General features: G+C 37.2%; 2 protein-coding genes across 4 annotated transcripts; both read left to right on the top strand.

The window, feature by feature from the left end:
* Positions 1-504: 504 nt before the first annotated feature.
* Positions 505-3894, top strand: LOC112515317 (metal transporter Nramp3-like). Its single transcript, XM_025122062.1, has 4 exons — positions 505-1097; positions 1559-1695; positions 1785-2437; positions 3423-3894. Exons 1-4 carry the CDS (start codon positions 583-585, stop codon positions 3630-3632), a joined length of 1515 nt encoding a protein of 504 aa, XP_024977830.1. The 5' UTR covers positions 505-582; the 3' UTR covers positions 3633-3894.
* A 3725-nt stretch (positions 3895-7619) lies between these two features.
* LOC112515275 (FRIGIDA-like protein 3) lies at positions 7620-15055 on the top strand. 3 transcript variants are annotated; one of them, XM_025121987.1, is made up of 5 exons: positions 7620-10962; positions 11982-12400; positions 12539-13064; positions 13255-13424; positions 13745-15055. In XM_025121987.1, the coding sequence occupies exons 1-5, from the start codon at positions 10875-10877 to the stop codon at positions 14312-14314; spliced, it is 1773 nt and encodes a 590-aa protein (XP_024977755.1). In that variant the 5' UTR covers positions 7620-10874; the 3' UTR covers positions 14315-15055. The 3 variants fall into 3 exon arrangements, with proteins under 3 accessions (XP_024977755.1, XP_024977753.1, XP_024977754.1); XM_025121985.1 differs by having other exon boundaries at positions 11982-13064; XM_025121986.1 differs by having other exon boundaries at positions 7620-7729; positions 11982-13064.
* The last annotated feature ends 802 nt before the right edge of the window (positions 15056-15857 follow it).

The following is a 15857-nucleotide window of genomic DNA, read 5'->3' on the forward strand; positions in this document are numbered from 1 at the left end:
TACATGTAACTTTTTTAGGTTAAAATAATATAAGTGATCGATTTTAAAAGTTAAATGGTTTATTAATTAAAAAAATATCCAGGGACCAAATCATTCAAAATGAAAAAATTTAATGATTTTTTCATTAGAAAAAATTTATTAAGAAAAAAAATGTTCACGAACAAAAACATGGATAGAGATAAGTAATTGGAGACGGAAATAAAGGTCTCCACCCAATTCTCATGTCTAACCATAATAATAATATCTTTTATATATTCACATGTGAATAAATACATAAAGTGGCCATTTTTATGCATATTATTACATCAATAATTTGCCAATCAATTATTCAAAGTTTGACATGAAAATGCTATACATCCAATGTGTTGATAAAGAGCACATCCCGAGGCATACATATACAATTAAATTACACTATCAGTCCTTATACTTTTGATATAATGCATGATAAGCCCCTGAATGTCCAGCCATAAAAAAGATTCGTGGATGCTAAAAAGGAGAAGCCACCGGACCATACACAAAGGTTTCCAAAAGATTTATTCCTCTTTCACTCACTCGGGCGGCCAGAAAAAAGCTAAATTCGCCATGCCTTCCGACGAACACCAGCGATTACTCGGTTCCGACGATGCAGAAACCGCCTACGACCCGACGGAGAAAGTCCACATCGTCGGAGTAGATGACAACGACGATGACTACAGCACAGTAACGCCGCCGTTCTCGTGGCGGAAGCTATGGCTATTCACCGGACCCGGGTTCTTAATGAGCATAGCGTTCTTGGATCCGGGTAATCTGGAGGGGGATCTTCAGGCGGGTGCGATTGCGGGCTATTCGTTGTTATGGCTGCTTTTGTGGGCTACTGCTATTGGTCTGCTTGTTCAGCTTCTCTCAGCTCGGCTCGGTGTAGCCACTGGGAGACACTTGGCTGAGCTGTGTAGGGAGGAGTATCCGAATTGGGCGGGGAAGTTGTTGTGGATCATGGCTGAGCTGGCGCTGATTGGAGCCGATATTCAAGAAGTCATTGGAAGTGCCATTGCTCTCAAGATTTTGACAAATGGGTTTTTACCCCTTTGGGCTGGTGTTCTTATCACTGCTTTTGATTGGTACAAAATTACCCTTTTCCTTTAATTTGTTCATATCGTATTAATCGACATTTAATACTAAATTAACTTCATTTTGAGGATATATCATCTCGGAATTTGGGTGTCTGTTCATCTGGTTTAACTTCAATTTGAATCACGAATCCTCTAATTTGTTGCAGATTAAATTACAATCTATTGATTTGGGGAAATGGGTTTTGAACTTTTTGAATACGAAAATTGCAAGAACAAATTAGAGTGAATTTGCAGAAACATTCATGGAGAAATACCAGAATTGAGGTCAAAAATAACAAATTTAGGGTTTTGTTTGGTGGCAAATCTAACATTCTTCAAGATTTGATTTGGGCATTCCTAAAAGATCTAATTTGCTTTTGGGGTTTCTTCAGATTATGTGTTTTTGTGCCTCTGTTTTCTGTTGAATTCGTAGTTTTTATGGATTTCGTTTCGTTCGATCTCGATTGCAGTTTCATCTTCCTGTTTCTTGAAAACTATGGTGTAAGGAAGTTAGAGGCCCTTTTTGCTGTTCTTATAGCAGTAATGGCGATTTCATTCGCATGGATGTTTGGTGAAACGAAGCCCAATGCTAAAGAGCTTCTTGTTGGTACTAGATTTCTTTCGATATCGCTCTTTCGCATTCTTTCCATCATCGATTCCCCAAAAAAAACCTTAACTTTTTCGTTATCTTTGAAGGTCTCGTGGTTCCAAAGCTCAATTCGAAAACAATACAACAAGCAGTGGGAGTTGTTGGCTGCATTATAATGCCTCATAATGTGTTCTTACATTCGGCACTTGTGCAGTCAAGAGACGTTGATCCGAGAAAAACTGGCCGAGTCCGTGAAGCCCTCAGATACTATTCGATCGAGTCCGGTATAGCGCTAGCTATCTCGTTTATCATCAATCTTTTTGTAACGACTGTGTTTGCAAAGGCGTTTTTTGGTACTGCAATTGCTGATACAATTGGGCTCGGAAATGCGGGTCAGTTTCTTGAAGAAAGATTCGGTGGCGGGTTGGTCCCGATTTTGTATATTTGGGCCGTTGGGTTGCTAGCGGCCGGGCAGAGTAGTACCATCACGGGAACTTATGCCGGGCAGTTTATTATGGGCGGTTTTCTTGATCTGAGATTGAAGAAATGGGCTCGGGCCTTGATTACGAGAAGTTGTGCCATCATTCCCACGTTGGTCGTTGCATTGATTTTCGACAGTTCCGAGGATACTATGGATGTTCTGAACGAATGGCTTAATGTGCTTCAGGCGGTTCAGATCCCGTTCGCTCTCATTCCGTTGCTGTGTTTGGTGGCAAAAGAGGACCTCATGGGCGTTTTCGCGATTGGGCCTGTTCTAAAGGTATGATTTATGAATTCGAGCTTCGTATATTCTTAACATTTGATGCTGATAACATAACTTTTCAGTCGGCCATGTTTGATAACCATAAAATAACTTTGTTTTTTGAGCTTACTGAAACGCTTTCAATAAATCCCAGGGAACTTTTTGTTAATTTTTTCCAATTATACCCCTTGTATATTTCCATTTAAGTTTAAATTTGTCTTTTTAGGTCATTTTACATGGTTATCTAGCTTATTAATTAGTTTTTACCAAACATGACTAGTTTATCACTTTATCTGCCAGCATAACAACCAACAGCTAGCGTACCAACTAGTATGCCAAACACAGCCTGTAAGATAGAGTATATTACATTTTTTGTCCCTGTGGTTTGTTAAAAATTGCGATTTTCATCCCTATGGTTTGTAATTTATTGTTATCTTCGTTCTTATGATTTACAGTTTATTGTTGTTTCAATCCTTGTGGTTTTCATCTCTTTACTGTTTTGCTCCCTCGTACTTAAAGGTAAGAATTAGTCTAGGGACGAAAACAACAATAAATTGTAAATTGTAGGGACGAAAATAACAATAAATTCCAAATTATAGGGACGAAAATTGAAACTTCTAAACCACAGGAACGGAAATCTTAATTTTACTCATTAAGATATGATCCCAAAATGTGCCGTTTACTCATGTGGTCTTGCTAAGGATGCACAAGGCTCGGGTCGGGTTTTGGGTGTGCAAATGGGCCTGATCGGGTTCTTTTGGTCTGGGCTTTTCAGGATATTAAAGCTTTTTTAAGTCGGGCTTTAATCGGGTCTTGAAAAAAATACTCGAGTTGATCGGGCTTTTTGGCTTGGCCTGGGTCCAAGGATACTAGAACCGGAACTTTTTCCAGCCGGAGCTTTTTTGTGCATCTCTAGGTCTAACAAACATTAATGTATGCTTCACTTAGTTTCATAAATTCTTAACGTCAACGTTAATATCGTTTTTCTTGCCACGGCTTGCAGACAATCTCATGGCTCGTGGCGGCTTTGGTGATAGCGATAAACGGCTACTTATTACAACAGTTTTTCGCTGAAGAAGTAAGCGGGACCACCTTTACGTCCATAGTAGTTGCCTTCACGGTTGCATATGTTGCATTCATCGTGTATCTTATCTGGCGGAGCATTACTGTTTCCACGTTCGGTTTGTTTAAGTCGAGAAGCCAAGCAACATAGTGAGGAACATTAAAAAAAATTCAATAACGAGAAACCTTTGTTAACATGATTATAATTCTAGGAACCGATCATCGAGATGATGTGGTTCGACAGTAGCAAGATGTTGTAGACGACCGTTTCTTGTACATGGGAGATGGAAAAAACTGAGGGTGGTTGTATTGTAGCACAAACATCGTGATTATGCTTTTAAGTAATCATAAGAAATCGGTTGATTGTAGCATCAATACGATTATTTTATCATCGATTTGTAGTTTTATCGTCACTTATATACATTTAATCACAAATTTTATAACTGTGTGTAATTTATATTGCTGGCGTAACATTGAGGGAATCATAATCCTTAGAATTAGGGGTGACAATAGATCAGGTTGGATTGGGTTTGGGTTTGGATTCAACCCATTTATTAATCAGGTTGGGTTTGGGTTCGAATTCAACCCATTTATTAAACAGGTTGAAAATATCAACCCAAGTACCCAACCCATTTAATTAAATGGGTTGAGATTTTTCAATCTAACTCAACCCAACTTGTTACCTAAATGGGTTGACAACGGGTTGACTTGTTTACGATTTTCTTAACTCACCCTGTTAAATAAATGGGTTAAACCTTGGTTGACTCATTTAATTTTAAATTTTTAAATAAAAAAAGATTAGACTAATTATTATTTTTTGAATAAAACACAACACAACCACAACCACAACAAATATATTATTCAAAATAAATTTGGAAAATAATTTGGACTTTCATCTCACGACGGTAAGATTTTTAATTAATAATAAAACAAAACTAAAAATTAGAATATTGGATATAATATTAAAAATAAAATAATATAATATTTTAAATGGGTTGGAAACAGATTGTAAACCGATTGAAAAAAGGTTGTAAATGAGTTGAAAATAGGTCAAAAGATTCAACCCAACCCAACCCATTTATTTAAACAGATTAGGTAGGTTGACCCATTTATTTAAATGGATCGAAAATCTCAACCCAACTTGCTAATTTTGGGTTGTGTCGGGTCGGGTTTAGCGAATTGAGTCATTTTTTGCCACCCCTACTTAGAATCACATGTAATCAATGTTATATATGATAAAGTTTCATAATTTAACCAAATCAAACTATACAAACAAGTAAGTCTTACTCGAAAGTAAGGTTTTGGAGGGGTATGCATGCAAATCTTACCTCAACCATTAGAATCACAAGACTGTTTCCGTTAAGAACCCCTTGGGACTTGTGCACGACGCAAGATGTATTCAAACAACCAATAAGATAGGTCATATAATAGGCAAAACAACCGTGCGTGCATGATTTAATCTAACAAACAATATAATAAGGTAAGACATGCATTACATGTAGAACTAATGTATATAACAAATTAACACTGTACGCTCGGTAAGAAAGTCCTGCCCAAAATCCTTGGCAACATCCTATTACCAGATCCTACTAAGAACCAACCACGCTAATCTCGTATATTAATACTATATACTTAAAGAACTCTTATCAGATGTCATGTTTTTATAAACGTTTAAAATTGTCAAGTCAATTAAACTACAAATAATTTTTTAATAATTAAACACTTTAATTATTCAGTCTCTTATTTGATTACACTATGACTATGACCCATTATTAGTAAAGCGCTAACGCACACCCTACAATCAAACTTAAGTTTCGCCTTGATTATACGACAACATTACTAATAAAAAGGGACATGAGACTTTATCATGCTGACAGTAACTCTGAATAATATTATAACTATAAAATAACGATATCTAACAATATATAATCGAGTTAATTTTAGGGTCGCAACTTCCTACACAGTCTGTGCCAGTAGTGATATCCTGATTCGGCTACCTCTCCCACTTATCAAGGCAGAACATTTTAGATTGACAACTAGGCAGAGATGGGTATTCAACCAGAAACCTGGGTTTAGAGCTTTTCCCGTTAACGAAATTCGAATGGGAGTAGAAAAGGCTTACCCAAATGATAAAATTTAGTGATTCAGTCAATCAACAAATTCGTGATCGTAATTAGTGTGCACGTTATGTCCTCTTGTTCTTGATGTCAAGTCTTGAAGTGAGATACAAGTGTCTCATACCCGATATGTCAAATCTCTAATTTCTTGATTTTTGAATGTATTGATAAAGCATATACCGATAATGCTCCTCATTTGACGGAGTTTTTTAGCAGTCGTTAAGAGAGGGATCAAAACCCGACATTTTTGTAAATCTTGATGGTCATCTTGTAATTTAAAAACTGTAAAAACAACAAGTCACAAGTGTTATTTCCCACAAACTTAAGGAACCAAATTTGTAGTTTACTTTTCTATTTATTTCATAGTGGAACGTTTAAAAACTTTCAAAGAACTTTGTCAATTGTCATTTTGAATGACTAATCCTTGTTTTCTTCACCAATAAACCATTGAACTTTCTCATTTTAAATGATAAGTGCATAAATATTTTTTTCAATAAATAAACTATTGAATTTTTAGAAATTGATTATTTACAGTTTTAACCCAAAAAGATATTTATAACTGGCTAGAAAGGGTTTAAGGCACCAAAAAACTTAAATCAGTTTTACCATTGCCAAATCATACGTCATTCAAACCCCTGACACTTAACGCCATCGCTCCCCTCGCCGCCCCATCCTCATCCGCTTTCTATCTTTGCATAACCCATCACCATCGTTAGCCCCTGCCGTCGATCTCCTTCTTTTTTATTGTCTTTTTTGATCCTCTCTCTTTTTGATCCATCTATACGTACTCCATTAATTTGTTGTAAAAGATAGATAATTGAAAGATAAAAAAACATATCAGGGGGGGTGGGGATCGATAGTAGGGGCCAATAGCGACGATGAGCGGTATGGAGAACAAACTACCATGGGCTGCGAGAGGTGGTGAGGGTGATAATGGCATTGGATGCAATGGTTTGAATGTCGTAAGATTTAGTAACGATAAAATTAATTTAGGTTTTTTTTTTATTTTAAAATCTTTTTAGTCAACTACAAGCTATTTTTTGGGTTAAAAATATGTAGGTAACCAAATTTTGAATGTTCGATGGTTTATTTATTTAAAAAATTGTTCAAGAATTTAATCATTCAAAATGAGAAAGTTTAATTGTTTATTTATTAAGAAAGTAGTTTAAAATCTTACTTACTCAAAATAAGAAAATTGGTTGAGTTTTTTTAGACTTTTCCTTATACAAAATGCTATTAGGGGGTGTTTGATTCGCAAAATGTTTTTGGATTGAATGAAATCCGTCAAAAGAATTTTACTTTGAAAGAACTGAAATGAAATGCAATCAAATTTGACCATCTTTTTGGTTGACATACATTGGAAATGAATCTCTTAAAGCAATTTGAATATGTCTGTTTGGTTTACATAATGCAGCTTTTAAAATATTGGTAAATGACTAAAATACCCTTTGAAAATTTTGAAATCAAACTCCAACTATTGTGGTCAAATCGGTGGTTCACATCGATGGTTTAGAACGACGGTTCAGGTCGGTGGTGGACGACGGTGGTTCAGAATAGGCGTTCATGTCGGTGATGGTTCAGGTCAACGGTGGTTCAAAACGGCGGTTCAGGTCGGTGGTGGTCGCGGTGGTTTAGAACGGCGGTTTAAGTCGGTTATGGTCGACAGTTGCTCAGAACAGCGGTTCAGGTCGGTGGCGGCGATAGGTAGTGGTATGGTGGGGGTTAGGAGTAGGGCATGACGAATAATAGTAACATGGTCATGGTGGATGGTAATGAAATTCAATTCCTTTTATTATGTCAAAGAATATTGAATTCATTAATTTATAAAATTCAATAAAATTAAAGAATTCCATCAATTTCAAAGAATAAACCAAACAAATGAATTTATCATTTCACTACTTTTCTTTTTCCCCTTTCCTAAAATTTTTGCCTTCTGACAAAAAAATAGAAAATAGAAAAAGAAAAGAAAAAGGGAAAACAATTCAGTTTTCGGCCAACAAACCCTAATCGAGAGATAAAATAACGAAGCGATGCTGCGAAATTAAACCTCTGGGTTGTGCCAAAATCTTTCGAGTTTGTGCGCGAAGTGGTGGGAAGAAAGATCTGCCGATTGTTGTAACTACTTCCTAAGGTGACCTCTTTCACTCTTTTTCCTGGGTTTCAATTTTCACTGACAATACTTGTTCTCGATCGCTGTTGGAATCAGCTATCCGTTTGAAGTATGTTCTTCAAGCTGCTCCTTATACTTCGATGTGTTTCTATGTTTAATTTCGAACATTAATACCTCGAATTTGATTTATCAATTTGGTTTTTATGTATGGGATTCGAGCTTCGTGGATTATTTCTCCAGGACCCGTATCGATGATTTTTGGTTTCTATGATTTCTTACCTTTTGAGTAATCATCAAGCTGATGAGTGTTTGATGTGATAATATTTTGCTGTTCTTTCTGTAATCTAGTAGTAAAGCTGAAAGCGGATTTGAGGATTTCTCTTCAAACGAGTAGTAGGTGTCTAATCTCTTTGGGGAAAATGATGTGTACCCCTATTATATTGTTTTATCAGAAGTTATTATACTGTCTATAAGCACATCTGCTTGTTTCCTCTTTCTATTTCTTATGTTTGATTACAATGGAATTTAAGATTTACATTATGAGTAGATAGGTTTTGAAAATGAATGGAACTTAAGGCTAGTATTGCAGGTAAATTAGGTTGAAGATGAGAATTTGTCACTGTGCTTTCCATCCTTGCCCATTTAGATTTAAAATAGATGGCTTTGTTTCTCGCCAGTAAACTAATTATGGTTTCTTGAATTGTTGATTGTGGTGTTACTTATTATTTTTCAAATATAATTCATCGTACACGAACTCTATAGAAACAAATCATTTTGCCTTTCCATGGAATAGGCGAGAATACAAGCCGGGTATGCACTCTCCCTCCATATTCTTTACCGAGTTTTCTGATTAAATGCTGCAGATTGATGATTCTAAGTCACCAATCAATGAGTCTGATCATTATATGCTTTCCGGTTGACATCTTGTTGATTTCATGGTGTATATGATCCTATGAGGGAATTTTACTAAATTTCTAGAGAATTTAGGGTTTTTAATTATTTTCTAGGAAGTTCTTGATTTTATGGTTGGATTTAATGATACAAAAACTATTGTGATTTTCAATTTCAGTTTCGATATGAAACCTTGAACTTTTGAGAATGGCTTTACTGACTATGTTAAACATCCTTTCAGTTACTGCAAATCAAAAGGATGTTGGTGTTGAGTTACTAAGAAAACTGCAGGAATTATGAATTTAGAAGTAATAAGCTTAATCTTGAAGCTTAAAACTTTTCAGAGAATTAGGGAGTATATATATTCTACGGGTGTTAGACAAAACCTCTGTACCGCTTAATTGAATCAACAAGTTCAATCTAGTTTTTTAGTGTCGGTTCGGTTTGCTATTTCTGATACCAAACTAGACGAGCCATTTTCCTTGTTCAGCTTCAACCTCACTAGTCTACAAATTACCTCCTTCAACCTGTCGCTTCAACTTCTCGCTGTTTCATGAGTTTTTACTTATCATTCAGCTTCAGCTATTTGGTTTTCTGCCTTTTAAAACTTCAATCTGTTTTGCTGTCCACTTATATTGAAGTTTTTGAAACCTAATCCCCAAATAATGATAAAAGGAGAGGTGCTTCTTGTAATTGCTTATCTTCACCACTTCACCATTGTCACTGACAGGTAGGTTCTGTTGTATCTAGACCATTATCCAAAGCAAGTCTTCTGTTAGACTCTTGATTTGTTACCTTGAATTGAGTTATGCAACCTCATGTTCAGTTCAATTATATTAAACAGTGTTGGCTGTTCTGTTTTATCACATTATTCACATCTAACTAATTAATTGAAGATTCCTTGATGGCTCAAAGTTCAAACACGGGAACTGACATTGACATGGTTTTGAGTCTCATTGCTTGTGTTGCTTAAATTCATTGCAAATGCTGGTAGCTATTTTGTGTGTTTCGGGCATCAAGGAGGTCAACTGTCAGTTAGGGCATCCCTTTTTTGACTCCTTTAAAGAAGCTGCACCTGAACTTTCCTCTATTCCGTTATTTTGAGTCATGCCAGTTAAGAAAGCGTAGCTCCACTTATCACCTAGAGTTAAATCATGTCGGTGCTTTATTTCAGTTAGTTCAGCATGACGTTTGAGTACCTTCTCCCATTGGGATGGTTTTGGGTTTTAAGTACTTCATTACATGTATGTATTGTTACTATTGTGCTGCTTTAGTTTCCTTGCTAGAATCAATGAGGGGAATCTTTCCTATTTTTATGTGTATATTGAAAATCAGTTTGATTTATATATTTAAACGTTTATGTAGTGATTACGCAAAGCAGTATTTTAACAAATGCTTTTCGCACTTTTCCACATAAGAATGAGGTGATACATGAATCCTCATGTGCCTACACACCACAATGGAATGGCATAGTTGAATGCAAACATCTCCATTTGTTGGATGTGGCCTGCACAATGATGATTCAACGTCATGTCTCTCATTTTTATGGGGGGATCATGCAATTTTGATAGTCAATTACCTTATAAATCTTATGCCCTCTATTGGGTAATCCTTTTCCCCCTCGATTCCATCCGTACCTATGTTTCTTATGCCTTAAATCTCTGGATATATCTGTTGTGTCTGGTCTTTGTTGTGGTGGAACTAAACTTATTACTTGATATTATTAATGTATGTTTAATAGTTATTCTCATGTCCAAAAAGGATATAGGTGTTAGTGTTATCATCCCACTTTCTGTAGGTAGTTTACTACAAATAATGTCATCTCTTGTGTGCCAAACTTTTCCAATGGCAGTCCCTCTTGTCAGGTCTCTTCTGAAAACAGACCTAATTTTTGAATTTTTTTTACTCTATGCTCTTTGGAGCAGTGACAGCCTGACAGGAACCTGTGACACATCCTGCCTTACCTCTGATCACTTAGTTTTTTTTTGCCAACAATGCAAAATTCACAACCCAGGTTTCCGTTAGTGCTTCTAGTATCTGCTCGAGTAGTCTGACAAGAGGTTTTTACAGTATTCTTATTCACATAGGTTTTTACCCAACAATACAAAATGCAGACAAGTTTATGAGACTCCTAGATCTGTCATCTTTGGTGCTTCTAGTATTGTCTCAAATAGTCTCTCAGAGTTTGGTTTAGCCATCTTTCTCATGTTCTTGAAGAATTTGGTTGTCCAGGAGTGAGAAGGACCACTGTGTTCTATAATTCTTGACAGGGAAAATGTATTTTCTTGGTGGTTTAAGTGGATGTCTTCTTGATGGGGATGACCGTGAGGGACTAAGAGCTCAAGAAGTTCACTGGGGATCAGGTGACAGATCGTGGATAACTTCAATATTTTTAGGGGTAGAGGTCTCATGATCTTAATAGGATTTGTTAGAGAAAGTATGCCCTAGTTCTTCCTAAATGTGGTTTTTTAAATTGGGGTGTGGGGTGGGGAGGGGGAACTATTGGATTCACCTTGTTGTAAACAGGAAAATATATGCTATATAGTGGCTAGCCTTTTATGATTCGAGAAATACAAGCTTTTAGTGGGGGAGCTTACCTATTTAATTTCTTACATAACTGGTTATCTTTTATTCTGTTATTTCAGTCATTTAGTTCATGTCATCTCTACGCGCTTTGCGTTGAGATGCGGTCTTTTTATTTTGAGATATCTAAAGGGCTCTCCAGGCAAATAAATATCGTATTTATATCAGGGGGCATCCTGGAGTTAGGGCATTTAGTGAGGAAGGTTGGACAAAATTGCTGGTTATATAGATGCTTAACGGTTAGGTGTCTAGTCATACGAGGTTGATGACCTGCTATTGTGTGTTGTTGAGGGCAAAACTTTAATGCTTGGGAGATCAAGAAGTTGCATGTTCTTTTACAATCCAATGTAGTGTCCTGGTGCAGGACTACTTTATGGGTCTTTCCATGGTAATAGTTTAATATGTTGCGAGATTTGTGAATATATGAAACTACAGACTGACAAAAGTTATCCATTCAGCATTCAATTATTTTTATATAATTAAATAATTTATGAATCAAGGGGTGTGATGTTTCTGGCACTGAATTACTTGTGTGACTTATCTATTTCTTAGACGTTAAGCTAGGAAAGCTTTCCACTTTTTTGTCTATTTGACTTTGCTACAAGCTGAATGTTGATACTATATTGTCTGACAGAATAAAGTTATAGTAACTAAGAAAGTTATGGTTATACATGCATTTTTGTCCGAATTTAGGAAATTGGAGATGTCTGCTGAAAATATTGCAGCAAATCTCTCTCTTTTTAGTATATACTTATGTATGTGTGCACTTTTGGTGTATCTTATGCAATTTATCTTGCAGTTCATCAAGTGCTACACAAAACCATGGCTGATGTTGATCTGAATATGGCTTTCAATTTGACGCCTTCTCTTCTAGAACAGCTTGGCAAGGCATTGGTTGAGCTAGAAGCTCATAAAGATGGTGCAGCAGATACGGTTTCATTCGCAGAAATAAGTGAGCACTTTCGTGACCTTGAGGCTAAGATGATGAAGAAATACTCTGAACTGGAAGATAGGGAGAAAGCTTTCAAACAAGAGGAATTAGATGGTCACTCGTTACTTGCAGAAAAAGAGGCAGCCGTTGCTGCAAAAGAGCAAGATATGTTTGACCGTATCCAAGTTCTTAAAGATGCTGCCGTGGCTGTCATTGCAGAGACACGGGCCAATCATCCTTCACCATCTTTTTACACCGATGATATTGCGGACGACACAGAGAACAAGGTAAGCTGCTCTCTTGATGAAACAAATGCATCCCTCACTGGCCCAAAAGGGGAATCCTCTGGAAAAACAGGTGGGAACAATGGAGGGGCTGGTGAGTCTGTTACGTTCCTTCAAGAGCTGACTCAATTTTGTGAGCAGATGGATTCGAAAGGGCTTCTGAGTTTTGTTATGGAGAATCGAAAAAATAGTACTGTTTTATGTGAGGAACTTAGTCATGCACTTAAAAGTTCCACAGAACCCGGTCGTTTAATTCTGGATTCACTGGACGGGTTCTACCCTCCTCCTGATGGCCAAGAAGATAATAAGGAGGATACTGCTGCCGCCCTTCAAGGGTTGCGGCAATCCTCTATTAATCTTATGGAAGCCTTGAACGCCATGTTGGCAAGGGCTGGTTTGGGTGCTGATCACCTACTGAACCATGAAATTAAGCAGCAAGCTAAAGCCATCGCTGATCAATGGAGGCCTAAGTTGGCTCATGATGCCACCATTGATGCTGCCAATGGAAAATCATTGGAAGCTGAGGCATTTTTGCAGCTCCTTGCGACTTTTAGGATTGCTTCAGAGTTTAATGAAGACGAACTCTGCAAGCTTGCTTTTGCAGTTTGTGAGCGAAGGCAAGCACCTGAGCTCTGCCGTTCTCTTGGTTTAGCACACAAAATGCCAGGTTGGTGTTCCTTTGATGGAGATATGGGCATTTTGCCCATTAAGGTTTAATCCCTTCGGTCAGTATTTTGTGTAGCTGAGTCTTATTTAAGTTATATTGGCATCGGGATGCTTTCATTGCATCTTTAGGTTTAGAAAGAAAGACCCGGACATATTTTTGTATGCATTACTGAATCTTGGTTTTTTTCCAGGTGTTATTGAAGAATTGATTAGCAATGGGAAACTAATCAGTGCGGTTCATTTTGTGCATGCCTTTGATCTTGCGGGCAGATTCCCGACTGTACCTCTTTTGAAGACTTATTTAAAGGATCTGAGGAGGAATTCACAAGGGAAACGTGGTCACCATTCGGAAAGTGCTCAGGTGCAATTTTGGTCTCGACTCTTATATGTTCGTCTTGATCTTATTTTTACTATCTCTGTTTCTAATCATATTTTGACATTTATTTCCTCTTAGCAACCAAATATTATGTTCTAGTTTCAAATCTTGGTGCTTCGACATGCTAATCTTTTATGGCTGAACTTCGGTTAAATTGGCGAATCATCGACTTTTTGCTTGGTTTTACACATTAAGATGAAGCCTTAGTATACAAGAACTCTTATTTTGCAAATCCAAACGATTTGCGGTCATTATGCACTCATAAATCAGCGTCATATCGTTTGTGTTGTTTTTTGTTTATGTAGAACGATGGAAACGCAAGAGAACTTGCTGGACTAAGAAATGTGGTGTACTGCGTTCAAAAGTACGATCTCGAGGCCGACTACCCACTTGAAGCCCTTCACAGAAGGCTTGGTCAGCTAGAAAGAGCAAATGTTGATAAAAAAAGATTTCGCGATTCACCTACTAAACCATCCCACGGTAAGAAACCACGTGCGAATGGAGGCGGAGGTGGAGGCGGAATCCAAGTTTATGGTTACCGCAGCCCTGCCGCTGCTCCCTTGGCGGTTAGTGGGCGGCAGCCTCCTGCTCAGGTCTACATGGATAGACCACACTATTCTGCCCCACCATCTTCCGAAAGGTATCCTCCTCATGCCGCCATGAACGATCCCTATAACTACCAACCACCTCCTCCTCCTGCCCAGCCAACATACAGTCAGCAGGTTTACGAACAAGGTGCGTATTACTATCAGCAAGATGACAGATCTGCCGCCGCCGCCGCTGCTGCTGCCGCCGCCGCCGCTGCAGCACCACCGCCTGCTTACGGTGGCTATGCCGGTAACAATGTACAACCTTCCTATCAACCATACATGTAAGCCATGAAAAGAATGATGGTTTTGGGTTTTTAGGACATCTTTGTCTTAGATTTTAATGGTAGCTACATTATACTACTATCCCATAACTATGAACCTTATAGATTGTTTAACCCTAGTTTTCTTTTCTTTTTCTTTTATTTTTTCTGCTCAATGGCTTGAAGTACATTATTTATGATTTTGATGTTTTGGGTACTTAGTGTTTCAGTTTCTTGTATTTGAACCTTCTTAAAAGAGTGAATTACCTTTTTCGTCTATGTGGTTTCGAAATTGTCGTTTTTGTTCACGTGGTTTGAAATTAATTGCTGTTTTCATCCTGGAGGATAATAAGTTCGGTTTAGCGTTAAGTATGAGGGATGAAAACAACAATGGATTATGAATTATAAACCAGAGGGACAAAAACATCAATGAATTGTAGACCATAGCGATAAAAACAATGAATTGTAAACTGCAAGGATACGAATGGTAATTAGGCACGAAAATAACAATTTTCATCTAACCACATTGACGAAAAAATGTAGTTTACTTTGTATGGAAATAATCTCTTTACTTTTAGGGTGGACCGGCAGATATAAGGTTTGTGTATAATTGTACGTCCTATTATGCACTATTCAAATATGTAATTCACCATTCTACACTTTATAACAAAAGAACAATGTGTGCAAGTCATGATAAAATGCCGGTTTTGACTGGTGGAACGATGAAATTCTCTGGCGGTTGCTTCTGCTTCTTGCTTCTCTGATCGCAAAGGTTTGCAAGTCACGAAGACGAGCAAGAAGAAGAAGCTACGAAGGCGGCGGTAGGTTGAAGAATAAAGGAACAAGAAGATGACAATGATGGTCCTCAAGTCTCGGAAGAACAGGGAGCTGATACCATGGTCAGATAATCCCAAGAAAGACGGAGAGACAAATAAAAGAAGTCGCTTTTTGGTATGCCAATCACACTTGTACTGTTGCATAAATTATATAAACCTGCACGCTAACATTTTTAATCAAAAGACCCAAAGATAAAAGTGCTCATCAATTAACGACATTTTTAACTAACAAAGTTACAGCAGGGACTATCTTGAAAGCAAAATGCGTACAATAGGGACTATTTATGTACCTTTTTTAAATAGATACCATTTTTGTATCTTTAACAAACTATAGGAACCATTTTTGTATTTTACTCTAAATAGAAAATTAAGAGCAAGTTATGTGTTTAGTCTCTATGGTTTATTAAATGAAGAGTAAAATAGTGTACTTTTGACAAACCATAGGGACTATTTTTGTAGTTTACTCTAAATAAAAGATGAAGAGTAAATTATGTTTTTAGTCCCTATGATTTAGTAAAAATTGTGACTTTCATTGTTGTGGTTTAAAATTATGGTTTTAAATTCATTGCTATGTTAGTCTTTGAGAGTAAGGGGCCGTTTAACTAACTCTTACATGGTAAGTGCTTACCGGTAAGATCCAACACTTTTTGTCAAAGATCTTTCCAGCCTAGTGGTAAAGGCTTGGGCATGACATAGTCATGAACCCGAGTTCGAGCCCTGGGAGGGGAGTGT

This window comes from Cynara cardunculus (genome assembly GCF_001531365.2).
Source record: "Cynara cardunculus var. scolymus isolate 2C chromosome LG 7, CcrdV1, whole genome shotgun sequence".
NCBI lineage: Eukaryota > Viridiplantae > Streptophyta > Magnoliopsida > Asterales > Asteraceae > Cynara > Cynara cardunculus.

Bases quoted from the DNA above. Each gene is read 5' to 3' on its own strand.
- LOC112515317 (XM_025122062.1), top strand. From the start codon at position 583: ATGCCTTCCGACGAACACCAGCGATTACTCGGTTCCGACGATGCAGAA. The intron at 1,696-1,784 runs GTACTAGATTTC...TTATCTTTGAAG, and splicing joins TGCTAAAGAGCTTCTTGTTG to GTCTCGTGGTTCCAAAGCTC. The intron at 2,438-3,422 runs GTATGATTTATG...CACGGCTTGCAG, and splicing joins CGATTGGGCCTGTTCTAAAG to ACAATCTCATGGCTCGTGGC.
- LOC112515275 (XM_025121985.1), top strand. From the start codon at position 10,875: ATGTATTTTCTTGGTGGTTTAAGTGGATGTCTTCTTGATGGGGATGAC. The intron at 10,963-11,981 runs GTGACAGATCGT...TTTATCTTGCAG, and splicing joins AGAAGTTCACTGGGGATCAG to TTCATCAAGTGCTACACAAA. The intron at 13,425-13,744 runs GTGCAATTTTGG...TTGTTTATGTAG, and splicing joins ACCATTCGGAAAGTGCTCAG to AACGATGGAAACGCAAGAGA.